We start from the raw sequence: 18,888 nt of genomic DNA, 5'->3' as shown, positions 1-18,888 counted from the left end.
TTATGAAATTCTCAACCAGGTAATGAGTGCGCACCTTTAATCCCAGCACTCAGGAGGCAGAGGCAGGTTGAGCTCTGAGTCTGAGGCCGACCTGGTCTATAGAATGAGTTCCAGGACAGCCCAGGCTACACAGAGAAATCCTGTCTCCAGAAACCAAAACATATATATATTATGGAAGTCTCACAAATAAAGGGAAACTTAAAAGCAACATTTTGGAAAATTATTTTATACATAATGAAGATATGTGTGTGTGAAGGTGTTTGTGGGTTTCTGTGTATTTCTCACATAGGCAAATGTATCTACAGTATAAGCTAAAAGTGGGACTGCAGTGTAGACAGCTAGAGCTTTTAGAGCTGGTACTTATGACTACATTTCTTGTAGTAGGGGGTGACGTTGTAGGTATCTCCATCCTCTCCCAAGAGTTTAATGAGCTTTGTTGGTGATGGGGGCTGCATCTTTTAATGTAATTTTATTTATTTATGTATTTGTGTAAGTATGTGCGTGTTAATTTTTGTGGGCACACATGGAGGTAAGATGTGAAGGGTACACTTTGATCACCACTGGGAAGCATGATAGTTGGTCTCTACATTTGTCTGCTGTTAAACTGAAAACAATTAGAGATTAATCATTGTCATTTGCCCAGTGAAGTGGACAGATTAAATCTGGATCTGGTTTGAGGGACTAGAGGTAAACCGGGGTGGGGAGGTGGGGGAGTGGGGGTGAGGGTGGGAGCAGTCTCTCTTGCCTGACAAGTCAGTGTGATCTCCAGCAGACAACTATCAATGCAGGCTTGCTTTCTGCTTGGCTTGGGTTGGAGAAAATTGAATAATGGGAGGAGGGAGTGGTGCCAGTCGCTTAAGAGGTGTTGTTGCTAAGGACCCTGGATCATGTTGAATGTAGTGAGTGGCATTCTGGAAGCTACCCCGGGGAGAACGGGAAGCTGCTTCTAAAGATAAGCCTACTGGGATTCTGCAAAATGAACCTGGTCTGTGCCTCCCGGTGGACTAGCTGGGCTGCAAGCAGGAAATACTCCGCCTGTGATTGGACGGTTGATGCTGGTCGGGGATAATGAACCTAGTAGTGTCGGCAGAGGTGATTGGCCAGGCCCTGCTGCAGTGAGAATGCAGACTAGATGCTCTGTCCTAGGTTTACGGAATGAGCGAGGACGCGAGGACGGCTGAATGACTGGGAGCCCCAAGTTGTCTGCGTCTCCGGGAGAGGTCTATCTGGATATTATTTTTGCTTTACAAAAAGAACAAAAACGGAGCCAGGCCTTTGATCCCCCTGCCTGCTGAAGTGAGTTTTGATTGAAGTAGCCTAGCCGATCTTCTTACTGCCAGCAGCCGGGGAGGCTCCTAAGTGAGCTACTTCTCAGGCTGGGCACAAGCAAGTGAATTTGAAAAAGCAGGACCAGCCCCTGCATGTAGAGCTTCAGCCTGGAAACTCCCCAGTCAACCATGTAGCTAAAGACCCTTGGTATTGTGGTCACATCCCTAAGAAGTGAGCAGTCATCAGCAGTTGGCATTCGGAGGAGGCTGGGATGCTACAGATGCTGTGGCACTTTCTGTCTAGCTTTCTCCCTAGAGCTGGGTGCCAGGACTCCAGAGAGGGCATCGATCATGGAGTCAGAGGCACTCAGGCCCCTGCTCAGGGAGACCAGATGTCCACCTTTTTGGGGAAACAAAGCGGAAGGGCTGAGGCCACGGAAAAGAGACCCACTATCTTGCTGGTGGTCGGACCTGCAGAACAGTTTCCTAAGGTAACAGCACCTTCAAGAGACATTCTAGTTGAGGGGCTGGGTTGGGGTCATTTTCCCAGAAGTGGGAAAAAGAATGGGTGTGGGAGGGAGAACTTAAAAAATCTAGTTTGGTACTGGAGAAACGATGAGTGATGGAGAAGGCCACAAATTTGGTCCAAGATGTCTGTCACCACTGAAAAACTTTCTTAACACTGCAACCGCACCTGCTTGGTCATTGAGGGGAAAGATTTATTTCAGTAGATTAGCCTCAGGAGTGTCTGTTTCACTGAACAAGCCATTAGAAAGTGACAAACTAAAGTATATTGTCTTAGCTTACCGGAAGAATGTGACTGGTTCAGTTGAAAGAGAAGGTGCCTTGAATTTAGACAGGGTCTTAACTATGTAGTACTGGCTATCCTGCAACTTATGTAGACCAGGCTGGCCTCCGAGCTCATAGAGATCTGCCTGCCTCTGTCTCCTAAGTTCTAGGATTAAAAGTGTGTGCCCACTATGGTAGACTGAAAGAGGACAGATTTTGTCAGCATTTTGAAGGTCACATTGCCCTTGCCTGGTGGGCCAAGGTTTACTTTAGGTCCCAGAGAAAGTTCAAGAATTGGGCTGCAACCTACCTAGGAGAGCCTGGAGTCATGGAAGGGTAGAGGCTGATGACTCTTGAATTGACCACAGCCACCAGGGTCCACCGAGTGTCAGGACCTTTCAACCTTGTATCCAGACCTCCCAGGAGCCAAGGTAGGTGACAGCACTCCCGATTTGGAGGTGGGAGAAGTAAAGAACAGGAAATTCTGTGGTTTGTCCAGAATTACTTAAAGAGAGGAAGGCTGAAGCTTGACCCCAATCTTTCTAGAATCTATCTTCCTTCCTTCCTTCCTTCCTTCCTTCCTTCCTTCCTTCCGGAAGCTGTTCATGGGACTGGCCAAGCTCTCACGTAGAACAGACTGAGACTGGCTCCAGCATGCACAGCCTTATTCAACCCCAGAGTTTATTCCTGAATCTTCTTCCTCACTCAGAAAGCAACAAGAGTCTACCCAATGCTTGGTATGATAGATGCTCCCAAATGTCACATTGGGTCTCCCTGAGAGTTTACTCCCTGAACTTTACTGTCGTTGAGCACTGACAGTGAGCGGAGTACTTAGACTGTGCTGAGCTCCGTGCTGTCAAGGTCTCACAGAGATCGTCTCCTGCATAAGCCGTTTGAGCTTAACGTGCCTGAGAGAGTGCCACTTTCTGCCCTTTCTCAACTTTACACAGGACTAGAAATGGTGGTGTGCTGATTTTGTGAGGAACTCGTGCTGAGCCCTGCTAGTCTTCTCTCTTAAATTAAATGGCTGCCTTTTTAAAAAATTATCCATTTTGAACTTTAATTTAGTAACTGCTCTACTTCCTGGCCTGCATGGATGCCCTATGCCAGGTTTTCCCCCAGGGAGTTGCCTTGGGTGGGATGTTAGCCTGGCCTTCGGAGACCCACACTATATACTGGCTCTGTTTTCTGGAAGGGAAATGGGTTGGAAATGGGTGGGAAGGGCAAGAGGGAGGTAGATAGAACAGCTGGTGTGGTTCAAAACCAGAGAGAGAATCTCTGGGTAACATTGACTCTTTGAAAGTCAGTGATGAAGGATGGAAACCGTCAACATTTACACCACACAAAGTGCACAGGATGCTCGGCCTCTGCCTTTCTCAGCAGAAGCCCAGCAGGCTTGGGAAAGCCGTCTGGAGCACCTTTAGCTCTCCGGCGTCTCATTGTCCAAGCCCTACCGTTTCAGTCTCAACCCCACCCCCACGTAAATATGTGTCTGTGAGCCAGGTTCCTGCAAACTCTTTATTATAAGAACTGCTCCAGTTTCCCCCTTTATCTTTGTCTCACAGTTAATCCAAAGTTGGGAAAGAAAGCCATTTGTCTGCAGTGGGAGGTGCCCTTGCACGGTGGAGCTGAGATCCTGATGGGCGTCTACTCGGAATCCCAGGATTGTGCTCATTGTGTGTGTAATTACCAAGTGTAGGCAGGTTTCGTTGGAAACCTGCTACACTGGGCTGTCATGGCAACGTGATCATAAAATGACAGAGCAGCCAATGATATTTGAGAGCCTTGAGGGTGGGGCTTGCCTTCACATAATATTTCTGGCTTGGTTTGAGTCATTGCAGATGAGCGGGGAATTACTTTCCAACCCAGCGTTACACTCCTAGAGGCACAGTACCTGCCCTCTTAGTGTATTCCAGCCCTTACCGGAAGTTCCTATGGGAGGGGCTGGGGAGAGGGGGCACATGATGGAGTGGCAGGATAAGGAGAACTGATGGTGGCCCTGGCAGATCCAAGTGAAAAGATACCCATGAAGAGACCTGTCCCTTTATCTATTAAATGAAGTCTGATGCCAGAGTCCTAAGGGTTCTAGTGCCACTGCTATCGTTTTTGTATTAGTCATAGAAATGTGCATCAGAGGACAGGAAACAGATCTGGGTCACCAAACTAGATAGAGTAAGGAAAAGAGCAGAGAAGGGCACAGTGTGCTGTGCTTAGGTCCCAAGGGTCATGAACTGCCTAGAAATGACACCAGTTGGATCGTCGCTGTTTGCGCATGTGTGGCTCACATTTAAATGCACCGTGATATGTTGATCATGGGAGGTCTCAGTGTTGGGCTAAGTGGCTGTTGTAACTGAAATTGGCCTGGTTGTAAGCCTGAGTTCGTTCTGTCACCCTTAGGCTTGAGACTAGGGCACACCATTCTCCAGGGTTCTTTGCTCTAGGTAAAGATGACTGCAGAAGCCCCTGGTGGCCTACAGTCTGAAGTCTCAGGACACAAGGTATTCAGAGACTGCCTCATTCTGGAAGAGTCGATTTCTGTGTTGAAGATGGAGTTCTGGATTACAAGATGGCGTTAAGTCAGGCTTACATTGTGAAGACCTCTGCTTTGCTTTGTTTTCTTTCGGGGAATGTGGTTTGGACACAGCGGCAAAGACTGCTTGTGTTGCCCAGGCTGGCCTCCAACCCTGTCTCCTAGGGATATAGATAAGTGCCACAGCCTGGCCTCTACTGAATACAACCTAAGCATTCAACCACAGTGGTGAAAGAAAAATGTTTCAGAGTTTCTTAAATTAATGGCGGTTCACGTCTATAATTTCAGCACTAGGCAGGCAAGGTAGAGGATTGGGAGTGCAAGGCCAGCCCAGGCTACCTAGAGAAACTGTCTCAAAATTAACCACCACCAACAAACCCTTTTGGACCTATGGGTGTGGCTCAGGGTAGAGCACTTGCCTGACGTTCTGGGCCCTGGGTTCAGGCCCCATCACCGTAGAAAACAAACTAATGTTGTTTTCTAGGAAGCAAACTACGAAACAGAAGTAATGTTGAACTAGAATTGAGGTAGCATTGTGAAATGGCGCGTCGATAATCACTTGCAGGGCATTTCAGAGAGCATTCCTTGCCTCCAAAACAATTGGTCTGTGTAGGATAAAGACCTCCATTATAGCCTAGAAAATCCCTTTTTGGTTTGTTTTTGTGGTTTGTTTCTTTGTTTTTCAAGACAGGTTTCTCTGTGTAGCCATGGCTGTCCTGGAACTCACTCTTCAGACCAGGCTGACCTTGAATTCACAGCGATCCACCTGCCTGAGTGCTGGGATTAAAAGGCTTGTGCCACCACTATCCTTCTTAATTAATTTGCGTTTTATGTGTATGGGTGTTTGGCCTGTATGTATGTCCATGCACCACGTGCATGCCCACACTCGGGTTCTGTCCCCTGGAACTAGAGTTAGATGTTTGTGAATCATGGGAGCGAGTGCTGGGAGTTTGAAGCCAGATCCTCTGGACGAACAGCAAATGCTGCTGCTAATCTCTGAGCCATCTCCACCCCATTTACATTTTGTATTTTGTGTGTGTGTGTGTGTGTGTGTGTGTGTGTGTGTGTGTGTGTGTGTGTGCGTGTGTGTGTGTGTGTGTGTCTAAGGTTGGAGAACAACAGGCAGGCATCTGCTCTCTCTTTCCACCATTGTCCCAGGAATTGAACTAAGTGGGCAGGGTTGATGATGCCAACCAGCTTTACCTGCTGAACCATCCATCTCACCAGCCTTCACAGAAACTTCTGGCAAAGCCCATTCTGTGAGTCAGGCAAGAGGTGAAGGCCAGGTTATATGCTAAAGCCTTCTGTCTTTGGGACTCCAGCAGTAGACTTCAGATGTGTGTTAAAATAACTCCAAAGCAGAACATTCTGGATTGAGTAATTTCATTGGTGTCTGGGTCTGAGCAAGAATCTGCCTAGATAAAGCCTCCTCATCAGACCCAGGGCACTCCAAGTCTCAGCCAACCCAAAGTGCCCTGTTCGTCAGATTCTGTTTCAGTGTTACACAATAATTCAGCCGTATCTTATTCTAGAATCTTCTGCATAGGATTATTCCGTGTAGATCAGGTTAGCTTTGAACTCAGAGGCCCACCTGCCTGCCTTCTGAGTGTGGGGTTAAAGGTATTATGGTATCTTTATAGAGTCTTAGTGAAGCACTTTGGAGTTGAGAATCCTCTCACCTTCGCTGGCCCCCAAATGGTAGCTATCTGTTTTAATCCACCCCTGGAGTGCGAAGACTTAGTCTATATTAGGAAGGGATGGGGGATACATTGTAGAAGGAATGGGGGTGGGACGGATCCTGTCGTGTCATAGTGACGTGATCTCGCCCTCAGCAGCTCTCATTTCTAGGGAAGGAAGGAACGGAAGCAGAACGCAGCAGGCATGTGAAGAATCTTCCTCAGTAATGATGTATCTGGGGGCTGGAAAGGCGGCTCAGCAGTGAAGAGCATGTGCTGCTTTTGCAGGGGACCTGAGCTTCCTGCACCCAACCACGCTTCTCACAGCCACCTGTACATCTAGCCCTAGGGAATATGGTGCCCTTGCCCTGAGGATACCTGCATGCATGTGGCTTGTGCACAACAGCCCACAACACACACACACACACACACACACACACACACACACACACACACAGATACAAATAATAAAACTTTAACAGATCCTTCCAGCACTTTTTTAAAAAGATTTATTTATTATATATAAGTACCCTATAGCTGTCTTCAGACACACCAGAAGAGGGCATCAGATCTTGTTACAGATGGTTGTGAGCCACCATGTGGTTTCTGGGATTTGAACTCAGGTCCTCCCAGCACTTTCTTCTTAAAGTGTGGACCTCTAGCTGGGCTGGCAGTGGACACAGGAATAATGGGATTGGCCACAACCATTGGCAGTGAGTGTAGATGAGGAGGCCAGTTTCATTTCATTCTCTCCCTCTTCTGGCTGCTAAGTCTTGCTAGTGGTTTTATTAGTTTCTGAGATATTCTTACACGGTAGCCCAGGCTGGCTTTGAACTCTTACAGTCATCCTCCTGAGCCTTCTGAGAGCTAGAATTACAGGCCTGAGGTACCATGACCAACAACTGGTCAGGTTTATGTTACTGTGAACAGTTTTAGGGAGGAAGGATTTGTCTTGGTTCCATCATAATGGCAAGGAATCAGAACAGCCTACAGCAGCTGGCTTTCTGCTCTCCCTCCCCCCTTACTCCTTTGGCTCTCGGGGTAAGTCCCCCCCACTTAGCTAATCTTCTCTGGAATTACATAGACGCGCCCAGAGGTTTACTTTACTGATCTCTCAGGCACTTCCCAATCCGTCCAGATAAACCCAGAGCCTTCTGTGTGGCCAACAAGCATTTTACCCCGTTTTTTAGACAGGTTTTAATGTGTAGTTTAGGACAGCCTCAAACTGGAGAATCTCCTTCAGCCCCCAGAGTGCTAGGATGTGATATGTGAGCCGATACTCCTGGTTCATGGAATTGTAGTTCATGTTAAAAGGCTTCAGCGGGGTACAGCAGAGTTCTCAGAGCTACCATCAGACCAAGGTTTCAAGTGTTCTCAGTGGGCATGACCTTTGACAACTGTAAGTCTCACCTTGGCTAACCCCAGTGATTGATGGAAGTGATTCCCAGGCACTGCATGTGTGTGAATTGTTGGGTTTGTGTTCCAGGACAGCTGGGGACGTGGCATTCAGATCTCTCTCCCGAGGTAGCCTGTGTTGATTTTTAACATCTCTGATTCAGTCTCTGTTTCCACCGAGTTTTCAGTTGGGAATGATTTACTAAGAGGAGAGAGCTGCTATACAGGGTGACGCATTTGAGGGCCTTGTATGAGAACAGACACTTGGCGGTTTGTTTGTTTGGAGGGGTTGACAGCTGGGGTGAAGGTTTGTTTGGGCATGGGACTGCGACCTTAGGCAGTGCCTGCTGCCTGGGCTCCAAGAGTTAACTCTGCAAGCAGTGACGTCAGTCCTGATCTTTGCTCTTCTGCTCTTGAGCAACCTGATACTGCCGGCTGCCGGGGACTGTTCATTGGCTGCTGACTGTGCGCACAGTGGGCGGAATTTTTTTCAATTAAGTAAAAGGGCAGGACTTAAGCAGCCAGTGACAGCGGAGGCCGGCATATCTTGTGCTAGTTTCCCAGGAACCCGGCATTCCCTACTCTTGACTTCTGCCGGCACTTGCTCCTGGTGGTAGCTGAGCACCGGGTCTCACCAGCATGCTCTGCCTGTGCCTGTATGTGCCCATCGCTGGAGAGGCTCAGACTGAATTCCAATACTTTGAGTCCAAGGGGCTTCCCACCGAGCTGAAATCCATCTTCAAACTCAGTGTCTTTATCCCCTCTCAGGAGTTCTCCACATACCGCCAATGGAAGCAGGTCTGTATGCTGAGCTGGTGCCAGGAGGAGCAGGCAGGGACTGGTTTTTGAGTGAAGGGATGAATGGTACCTAGGCATGACTTCCTGGCCTGGAGGGAAGAATGTCTGAAATGTGGGTGTTTCCCCATCCCTCTGTGGCTGTAGCCAGCAGTTCTATGTCACTGTCATGGCAATGGCTGGTTTTTGTGTAATTTCCTGGACTGGGAGGGAAGGCACTTATGGGAGATGAAATCTCTAGATAGGAGTTCTTTTCCTTGGCTGAGATGAAGCTTCCTAAAATGTACAAGATGTCATAGAGGCCTGGGCTGTCTCACTGCCATGGGAAGTTTTGTGACTCCAGGGCAGGGTGTAGAGGCTAGAATGTTGGGCAGCCTTCCTTCCCACTTGGACTTTCAAGTGCTTAGGTGGCCCAGGGAACAGGATGCCAGCGGTGATCCTGGCCCTTGTGTGATGAGAAATGGAACTTGACCTTGGGGTTTGCTTTGCACTAAATTTCATGTTGTCCCCCAATGCTGGTGTGTTGTTTTGCGCATCTCAGAGTGGAGACACACAGAATGGAGTAATTGCAAGGGGGGAAGAAGCAAGTCTTCCTTCCTCCCCGTTTTTTTAATGTCTCTATGTAGCCCCGGCTGGCCTGGCACACAAAGAGATCTGCCTTTCTCTGGCTCCCTGTGTTGGAAGTTAAGCCATATGGCACCACTTGGCATTTCTTCAGACAGGGTCTTGGTGTGTAGACCAGGATCACCTCAAACTCTCAGGAATACTCCTGCCTCAGCCTCTCTAGTGCTGGGATTATAGGTGTGCACCCCCACTCCCACAGATGCAGGACAAACTGTTGGGGAGTATTTTTAAATAGAGTACAGTTAGCACAGTTGTGGGTGGTCTGTGTCATGGGGCACTGCCCCAGAACAGAGTACTTTGGTGGCAGGGCAAGAGAGAGAGACTTTTTCCTTTCTACTTGACATAATGGGTGGTGACCCTTGGCTAAGAGCACAGATGTTGGTGAGAAGTTAACATAATCCCAGCTGACAGATAAGAAGTGCTCCATCTGTCCCACATGCCACATGTCTCACCCAAACATTGTTGGCTCCTTGGGATATATGTCTACCCTCCCCCAAAAGTCAGTGGCTAAGTAAGAGGGAAACCATGATGACCGCCTTCTGGGAATGCAAGCTAGCCAGTGGTCCATCGGTTTCTAAAACTCTTTGACCTAATGTGTTGGTTTGACTAGTGAATGGATTTGTCCATAAGAGAACCAAGAGGCATTTTCTTTAGGAGATTTTGTGTTTTGGATATAAAGTGCTCTTCCCAATAAATTAGATAGATAGATAGATAGATAGATAGATAGATAGATAGATAGATAGATAGATAGATAGATTGTTGATAGACAGACAGACAGACAGACAGACAGAGGTATAACAGAGTCTCATTCATTCTGTAGTTCTGGCTGGCCTAGAACTCACTAGATAGAACAGACTGGCCTTGAATTCACAGAGATCCACCTGCCTCTCTGCTTTTGGAGTTCTGGGATTAAAGGCACACACCACCACTCCTGGCTAAGTGTAATTAAATGTAATGAAGAACAAATGAAAACTTAAGTGCTTCTGTGCTGAAATGACCGCTATTTCTCCCAGAGTTCTCTCTGTCTTGAGATTAACCTTTAGGGTAGCAGAAGGTCCTTCAGGAATGCCCATGATGGCCCTGGCCCTGGCCCTGGCCTCCTGTGAACACCATTCTCTAACTGCTGTTCCTTTGCTTTGTAACATGTGGGGAGGAATGGGCTATCCTCTCACTGGAGAGAGCAGTAAGACCTTTTGCATCCCCACCCCCCATCCCCTGCTGAGGGGAGAACCTCCAGCTGGTGTTACAGCCTCTGTGCTAGCCTCAGATGGTGCGGCTGCAGATCAGGGTCTCTTAAAGCCTTAGCCCCCTAAACTAGTAAAGCTTACCTGGCCTTCAGTGCCTGGTTGGGAATCTGGGCTTGGCTATATCTTGTATCCCTGTGAGACTAGGGACCCGACTGGCAGTGCCCAGTGCCATCAAGCCTGAGCCCAAGAATAGTTGCCCTTGGCTCCTCCTGTCTGTCTCTATACCCTCCAGAGTGTTCCCTGGCAACGTTTCTGCCAAGTAGGCATTGTCTGAACCTTTACCCTCGCCACCAAATTGTTACTGGGCTAATGCCACACGGGATAGAGCAAGTAGCAGGGTTCCTAAGGGACTCTGGATTCCAAGGCTCTCCCCAGCTCTCAGCCAGGAGTGTAGGTTGAAGTCTGCCTTCAGACTTCTGTAGGAGAGCCAAGCCACTGGCGCTGGCTGTGTAACAAGCTGGTCTGCGGAATGTTGGAGAGAGCAAGCACCTGGCTGCCCTGCTGGCCTCTCTGAAGGCTTTCTCAGAGGAGTATTTCTTCACCAAAGCAGAGTGGGCCCTTGCTTGGCTTCTGGATAGCCTTTGGGAACCAGGGTAGTGGCTCTGGTGAATGGGTAAATTGACATGATGCGGGGGCTGGGGATTTAGCTCAGTGGTAGAGCGCTTACCTAGGAAGCGCAAGGCCCTGGGTTCGGTCCCCAGCTCCGGGAAAAAAAAAAAAAGAACAAAAAAAAAAATTGACATGATGCCCTATGATTCCCACCGCTTTTACATCCTTAGAGAGAGGACACCTTGGGTCATTCTGGAGAACAGTTATTTCCCTGTTGTGATAAGAGTCTGTTGAGCAACACCTAAAGTCCTTGCTTTGGTTTTCTAGAAAATTGTGCAAGCAGGTGACAAGGACCTTGATGGGCAACTGGACTTCGAAGAGTTTGTACATTACCTCCAAGACCATGAGAAAAAACTGAGGCTGGTGTTTAAGAGTCTGGACAAAAAGAATGATGGTGAGTTGGCCTGTTGTAGCTCCCCTGCTGGGCGGCCTTGGCTTACCGAAGGCCGGACCCTGCTCACCAACCTTGTCGTCACAGGGCGAATCGATGCTCAGGAGATCATGCAGTCCCTGCGGGATCTGGGTGTCAAGATCTCTGAACAGCAGGCGGAGAAGATTCTTAAGAGGTGAGGAGTGTGGCTGAGTTCTGTCCTATGGGAGGCTTTAACGGCTTTTGGACTAATCCAGCACTATTCAGTGTTGCCTTGCTTCCCTGAAACTGGCCCTGTGTTTAGAAAGAGGGATAAGAAGCCCTTTCCCAAAGCAAGCTTCTCCTGAGGCTGCGGCCCTACTCTCATGGAAGAGTCCTAAATCTAGAATTAGCCTGTTGCCAGCAACCCTTAAAATGACAAGATTAGTTGTGGGCATTTCACATTGGTGAGAAGTGTCCCCGGAACTCTTTCTCTGCCCCTGGGGAGGGACTTGTACCATGTGTGGTCCTGGACTTGGGTTGCTGTAGTAGCTTGTTCTTTACTCTGAGCCACATATGCTGGCCGGAGAAACAGCTCCCTTGTAAGCACAGGGCTGCTGGAAAGCCATGCAAATAGAACAGTTTGTGCCTGGCTGGGTTGACAGCCAGCTGGTCACAGGGACAGCAGCCCCAGGAGCCCATTTCCGCCCACTTCCTCAAGCTGTGCTGACCCCTGCTGTTGGGTGTGTGCTTGCTTCACTAACCTGCTAAGCGCATTCATTTGTGTTGTTTCTCCTTTCTCCTCTGCATCCTCCTTTGTCTGTCTGTCAGAATACGGACGGGCCACTTCTGGGGCCCTGTCACCTAGTAAGTATCTGTGTCTCCCAGTGATTGCCTCCCTCCCTGATCAGAATGGGGTTCCTGTGGGCCAGCACATCTCCATTTTGTGAAAAATGGGGTATAAGCCACCTTACCCTTTCCCATGGGCAAGGTGCCTTTGGTCTCCTGGGTGGCTGTGGCACCTGCCTTCATCCCAGCCAGGTGGTGGGGCACACAGCTGGCAGATGTGACACGTGTGAGTGACCATGCTTCTGCTTCCAGCATGGATAAGAATGGGACAATGACCATCGACTGGAACGAGTGGAGGGACTACCACCTCCTGCACCCTGTGGAGAACATCCCTGAGATCATCCTGTACTGGAAGCACTCGACGGTGAGCACTGTCCACTGGGCAGCCATCTTTGTCTGGCATCCTCTCATTCCAGGGCTGGGTGGGGGTTGTGATGATACAGTGAGATGTTGCCTGCCACTCAGTCCTCCTTCCATACAGTGACCAGCCTGAACACTTGACCCTTTGCTAGGTGTTCCTTCCTATCCCCACACGCCCTTACGGTCCACTCCAATTACCTCCCTTCTCCTATGCTGCTGCTTCTCCCAGAAACAGTCTGCCTTACACGGGATGGGGGAAGAAACCTTGTTAAGTATGCCTCCTCCTCCTCTGCATTTCTTTTTTAGTATCATTTCTCTTTATGGCAAAAGTACATGTTCTGGCTGAGGCAGAGGAGCCTCATGAGTTACAGGCCAGCCTAGGCTAGAGTTAAACTCTGAATTTGGGGTTTGGTTTATAAGCATGCCCCGTAGGGCCTGCATACTGGTTTTGTTTGTTTGTTCTGTTCTGATAGCGTGGTGCACATTCAGGAAGACAGATGTGATGTGGTTCTCCAACTAGAAATGTTGGTCTGTCTTAAAAGACTTCTGGTGTTCTAGCTGGGTTGCCCTGCTTTATCTACCTTGCACCCACAGTGCCAAGTCAGGGTTTCTTGGGTGGAAAGTAAGTGGCTGATTCTAGGGTTCAGAACAGCTAGCCTGTCTCTGGCCTACAGCCCAGAGGTCAGCAGAGCTGGCTGGGACCAGTTCCAGAGAAAAGGTGTTACGCAGGCAGTGAGCACCCTGCTTGCTTACGCCTTGCATAACACTGTTCTGCTGGCAATCTGGTTCTGTATCGGGTTGCAAGGTTTGTACCCAGCTTCCCTGATCCTGGTACTGTCTAGCCCTAAAGTCCTTGTGGGAAGTTCTAGGAGCTTCCTTTAAAAGGGCAACCCATCAGCAATGTCACATTCTCCCTGATCGTTACCTGCTCCTTTCTAGACCATGTACAAGAGCTGCAGCCACTGTCGGGGCAAAGGGGGAGTTCCTGCCATCCTCATCATTCGTGTGGCCACTTGAGAGAGTGGAAGGCAGTGACCATGGCCAGGTGGCTAGCACCTTGGCCACGGATGTCGTGAGTAAAGTTGCCTATGTCTCTGCTTGTCTTCCCCATAGATCTTCGATGTTGGTGAGAATCTGACAGTCCCAGATGAGTTCACAGTGGAGGAGAGGCAGACAGGGATGTGGTGGAGGCACCTGGTGGCAGGAGGTGGTGCAGGGGCAGTTTCCAGAACCTGCACTGCCCCCCTGGACAGACTGAAGGTGCTCATGCAGGTGAGCAGGCGAGCGGGGAGACTTTACCCATCCTTCTTTGGTGGCTCGGCTTCCCCTCCCTCAGCTGTGGCTCTGCCTTTAAAACCCAAACTTCCTACACCAGCTAATGAAGTTGGAGTCGATGCTTGGCAGGCACCAGTAGCTCCAGGCCTAGGTTTGCATTTAGCTGGTCTAATTTTATCAGAGAAACATGAGCTGCATATCCCCTTACTTGGGCTTGTTACTTGGAGTGTGGCAAGACCTGATTCCTTAAGTGCATCTCAGGATTGATAAGAGATCTCATGGAGGCCAGGGGGAGCAGATCCTTGCATGACCTAGAGGCCATCAAGAAGCAGTGCCTTTACCTTGGCTGAGCATGCAACTCCACGTCCACAGGGCAGAGATTAGCTTGTCTGATGTCAGGAAAGCATTGTGAAATAACCCACATGCGGACACTAGTGGACTTTGATGTCTGTCTGAACAGTGACTAGTTACCTCATTTTGCTTCTGTCTGGCACTTTCTGTGCCAGGAGGCCTACCCAGAAACAGCATATCCTCCCAGAAGCCCCCCGAACAGACTGAAGGTGCCCCTGCAAGCGGGCAGAAAAGCGAGCAGATTTTTACCCATCATTCATTGTCAACTCAGCCTCCCCTCCCTCAGCTGTGGCTCTGCTTTAAAAGCCTGAACTTCCCACGCCAGCTAATGAAGTTGGAGTCGTTGCGGGCACCACCCATACCCCCCTTGGCATAAGTAACTAAGCGGGATCTCCCAGATCTTCCAGAAACTGCCAAAGATTTAGAGGAGCTTTAAAGTTTAATCTAGCGTGTGCTGGCCCCTCCTCCCAGCTTGGTGGCCTTAAGTAGCCATTTCTCCTTCCTGAGCCTCTGAAAAAAACAGAAGCGTGAATAGTTCCTTCTTACTTTGTTTGTAACAGAATTGCAGGGATATACCGAAGAGATTAAGAGCTGTCCTCTCTGGGTTGGTGGGGCAAACCTCCATCAATCCTAGCACTCAGGAAGGATGAAAGTCAAGGCCAGCCTGCACTACATAGTATGGAAGCCTGACAATAACTTAACTAAAAAAATCAAATGAAATAATAAAAAACCCCAGCCATGCCTGTTGAATCCTCAGGACATTAAACTGAAATACTCAGAGGGAAGAGGTTTCTGAAGAGGCTCCTCCCAGGGTAGCCAGTGGAGTCTTCCCTCAGATCTGCTGAGTCCTCTCATCTCTCTTCCTCCTCAGGTCCATGCCTCCCGCAGCAACAACATGTGCATCATAGGTGGATTCACACAGATGATTCGAGAAGGGGGCGCCAAGTCCCTCTGGAGGGGCAATGGCATCAATGTCCTCAAAATTGCCCCTGAGTCAGCCATCAAGTTCATGGCATATGAGCAGGTGAGGACCTGGGAGAGGGTGGCCAGCTGGCAGCTGCTTATGCAGGTCCCTGAGGCTGGAGCCAGTGTTTGTACCCAAAGGATAGCAAGATCGATGGCCTGGGCATGACCCAGCTCTCTTACTGCCTTCTTCCATCAGGGGTCAGCATAGGTAGCTTCAGGGTCACAGGTCTCACCCAGAGCTGGTTGTAAGAGGAAGGGCGGGGCCGGAAGTGCTGTGGCCCCTGGGTGCATCCCTTTGTTTTTCCCTATTTTAGATGAAACGCCTTGTTGGTAGTGATCAGGAGACGCTGAGGATCCACGAAAGGCTAGTGGCAGGCTCCTTGGCTGGGGCCATTGCCCAGAGTAGCATCTACCCAATGGAGGTAAGGGCCACCACCCTGGTGTGGGCGGTAGTCATGGGCCCCAAGAGGAATAGGCATTGTTTATGCTTCTTGATACTTTCCTTGTAGGTTCTGAAGACCCGAATGGCCCTGCGGAAAACAGGCCAGTACTCGGGAATGCTGGACTGTGCCAAGAGGATCCTGGCTAAAGAGGGTGTGGCTGCCTTCTATAAAGGCTACATCCCCAACATGCTGGGGATCATCCCGTATGCGGGCATCGATCTAGCTGTCTATGAGGTGAGGGCCTGGGAGAGAAAGGGAAGTAAAGCACCACCTAGTCCCAACACCCTCTGTTTTAGAGGTGCTCAGATAAGAGAGGTGGGGTGAGGGGGAGTCAGTTCTTTACTGCAGTGGTCTCCTGTCACCCTCCACCTACTGCATAGCAGGCCCAAACGCTGTCCCAGGTTCTGGACCCTAAAGGGGTTCAGCAGGCAAAACCAAGAACAGTGGCCACTGGGGACTCACATATATCTCTACATACTTGAGAGCACAGAGCCAGGTGCTCTGTGTGGGAACATAGTGCTCCCTCTGCCCTCAATCTGCTTCCTGTCCTAGCCAAGAGCCTCAAGTGACAGTGGATGCCAAAGGCAGGCAAGTCAGGAGTTCTGCAAGGCCCAGGCCAAGTGAGTCAGGTTACTTTGGCTTCTCAGATCCCATGTGATAGGAAACAGCTTTCCTGTGGATTCAGTAGCTGTCCCAGCCCCAGGGTTTCTCCCACACTGCCTCCTTAGAGCTAACTCCTGGATCCCATTTCCCTCTAGACATTGAAAAATACCTGGCTACAGCGCTATGCTGTAAACAGTGCAGACCCTGGCGTGTTTGTTCTCCTGGCCTGTGGCACAATCTCCAGTACCTGTGGCCAACTGGCCAGCTACCCACTAGCCCTGGTCAGGACTCGGATGCAGGCACAAGGTAAGGCTGGACCTGGGCTGGCTTTCATGCCCTAGCATTTGGGGTGGCTGACTGATGGCATCTGACCAGTGACGTCTCTCCACAGCCTCCATTGAGGGTGCACCTGAGGTAACCATGAGCAGCCTCTTCAAACAGATTCTGCGGACTGAGGGGGCCTTTGGGCTCTACCGGGGGCTGGCCCCCAACTTCATGAAGGTGATTCCAGCTGTGAGCATCAGCTACGTGGTCTACGAGAACCTGAAGATCACCCTGGGCGTGCAGTCTCGGTGACGGGAGGGTGGCGGACTTGGTGACCCTGGGCTGCAGCCCAGGGTGTGCAGCCGCCTCATTCTGTGAATGTGCCAACACTAAGCTGACTTACCCAAGCTGTGAAACCCAGGATGCTGCAGGGGACGGGCAGGGAGCTGCAAGCGCTGGGCTGGTCCTGCTGACCTGGCAGACCTTTGTGTCTCTTCCAAGGAAGACCTGTGGACATTCCTTGGGGTCCAGGGGTCAGTAAGATGTGGGCTCCTGCACCTAGAGACAGGACGTTTTCCACAGTGCCTGCCAGGTAGCGAGCTTGGATGCCAGCTTAGCTCTTCCATCTCGTCACGCAACCTGACCTCAGCCATGGCATCCCTCTGGTCCAAAGAGCATTCCTGTGCCCCTCATCTCTTCCCACTGATGCGCTGGGGTAGGAAGTGGGCCCACCCCCACTCTTGTCCTTCTGTCCATCTTCCCTCAGTGCTGCTCTTCCAAACCTGGTTCCCAAGCTGTAGCATCCATGAGGACTGTGGTACGGGAAGCTGGAGAAGTACCATTATGTCCTCGCTCGCCTATTCTGAGCTCACCAGCAAGGCCACCTGGATGCGCCCAGGTCCTCAGGCACCGGCTGCCTGACACCATGGTGCATGGCTTTGCTAAAAGCTAGTGCTAGAACCTGGAACCCAGAGGATTTGTGCTGCCTGCATGGGCCTAATGTCCTCTGAGCTGCCCCTAAACCCTGTCAGGACTGGCACCAGCTCGTGCCCACACTCATGGTGGTTCTGTGGTGAGAGGGTGGGCAGGGTGTCTGCTCCAGGTCTGCTGCTCTGGTGAGAAGATGCTGAAGGCCTTAATTATGTCTTACTGGGTAAAGGATTTGGTTCAGAAGGACAAGCTGGACACTGCACGTGCCACACTTTCAGAGAGCCTGGGGGAAAGTGTGTTCTGAGGGCCCTGTGGGGCCAAGGGGGACCAGCCTCACATTCCACACGTGCGCCACTCTGCTTGGAGCCTATTTATTTTGTATTTATTTGAACAGAGTTATGTCCTAACTATTTTTATAGATTTGTTTAATTAATAGCCTGTCATTTTCAAGTTCATTTTTTTTATTCATATTTATGTTCATGGTTGATTGTACCTTCCTGTCACCAGCTGGTGGGGCATGGGGAGACAAGGTAGAAAAGTGGCCACAGAGTGACCTTACCTGCTGCCCACACTGACGGCATGTCCGTCTCACAGGAAACAGAAGGAAAGGCACAGGGAGGACTCTTCAGGCCAGGTAGGGTAGTGGGAAAGGTGGCGACTTCTTGACATTCTTTCCTGGACCGGGAGGTTTTCTTTATTTTGCCCTTTTGGAAAACACGGCAGTGAGGTGCTTCATTCACCAGGAATTTGGTGTGAGGGTGAGGACTGAAGGGCCTGCCTTCCCCAACCTGTGACCTGGTCTCGCTCCTGGCCCGAGACTGCCCATGCTCAATGAGTGGCCAGCTGGCCACTTGGCAATCATGCCTCCATTGCCCCAGAATGGCCTGATGAGGAAAATCCAAATAGGATGCAAAGATCAATGCAAAAGTCACCAGTCTGCATAGTCTGTGCTGTAACTGGAGTTTGTCAAAGACGAGCAACCTTCTAATAAAGTCGCTTCAAATGTGACAGTGGAGCCGGGGGTTTTCTGCTCTGGGCTTGGGTGTTGGGGGACATTAACTCATCATTGCCTGCATAGCTACCCCTCATCTTTAGGGGGACACTTCGCCTTTAGGGGGTGTTGCTTAGATTGGGGTTGCTCCGTGGCAAGGGCCTCCCTTCCTTCTGGGAGCTGCTTCACAGTCTCCACACGGCTTTTGCCCAGGCCTCCCAGGTGCTCGAGGCCCGGGCAGCTCAGACCTGTCTGTCACACTCAGCCTGTCTCAGCTTTGTTCAAGGACTCTCACTTTGTACTTGAACACAGATGAGTCCCTGTACGCACAATTTACCCTCTCTGTGGGGACAGCTGGTGACCATTGAAGTGGCTGTCACACATGTCAAAGGGCAATTCCAGGCTTTCCTCCCGGAGCTACATCTCTGTCTGTCACCCCACAAAAAGTAACCCCCATTCTTCTAAAAGTCTCAAGCCAAAAACCATTGGGTCATCAACAGCACCCTACTTCCCTCCTAACCTCATTCTAGTCTTGTCTGTCAGAGAACACATCTACCTTCTGGTAGGCCTGGGC

The 18,888-nt window shown here is 50.1% G+C and overlaps 1 protein-coding gene across 9 annotated transcripts in view; it reads left to right on the top strand.

Annotated features, from left to right (window-relative positions):
• Positions 1-18,331, top strand: part of Slc25a25 (solute carrier family 25 member 25) — a 33,365-nt gene extending 15,034 nt beyond the window's left edge. Inside the window, exons 1-11 of one of the 9 annotated variants that reach the window (XM_017591471.3) lie at positions 756-1,296; positions 11,201-11,327; positions 11,412-11,499; positions 12,114-12,149; positions 12,384-12,495; positions 13,605-13,763; positions 14,989-15,141; positions 15,398-15,505; positions 15,593-15,760; positions 16,285-16,435; positions 16,521-18,331. In XM_017591471.3, the coding sequence (XP_017446960.1) occupies positions 11,435-11,499; positions 12,114-12,149; positions 12,384-12,495; positions 13,605-13,763; positions 14,989-15,141; positions 15,398-15,505; positions 15,593-15,760; positions 16,285-16,435; positions 16,521-16,705 (1,137 nt within the window). In that variant the 5' untranslated portion in view covers positions 756-1,296; positions 11,201-11,327; positions 11,412-11,434 and the 3' untranslated portion in view covers positions 16,706-18,331. 9 annotated transcript variants of the gene reach the window in all.
• The last annotated feature ends 557 nt before the right edge of the window (positions 18,332-18,888 follow it).

Source organism: Rattus norvegicus, chromosome 3, assembly GCF_036323735.1.
Source record: "Rattus norvegicus strain BN/NHsdMcwi chromosome 3, GRCr8, whole genome shotgun sequence".
NCBI lineage: Eukaryota > Metazoa > Chordata > Mammalia > Rodentia > Muridae > Rattus > Rattus norvegicus.
This window is presented reverse-complemented; position numbering and strand designations above follow the sequence as displayed.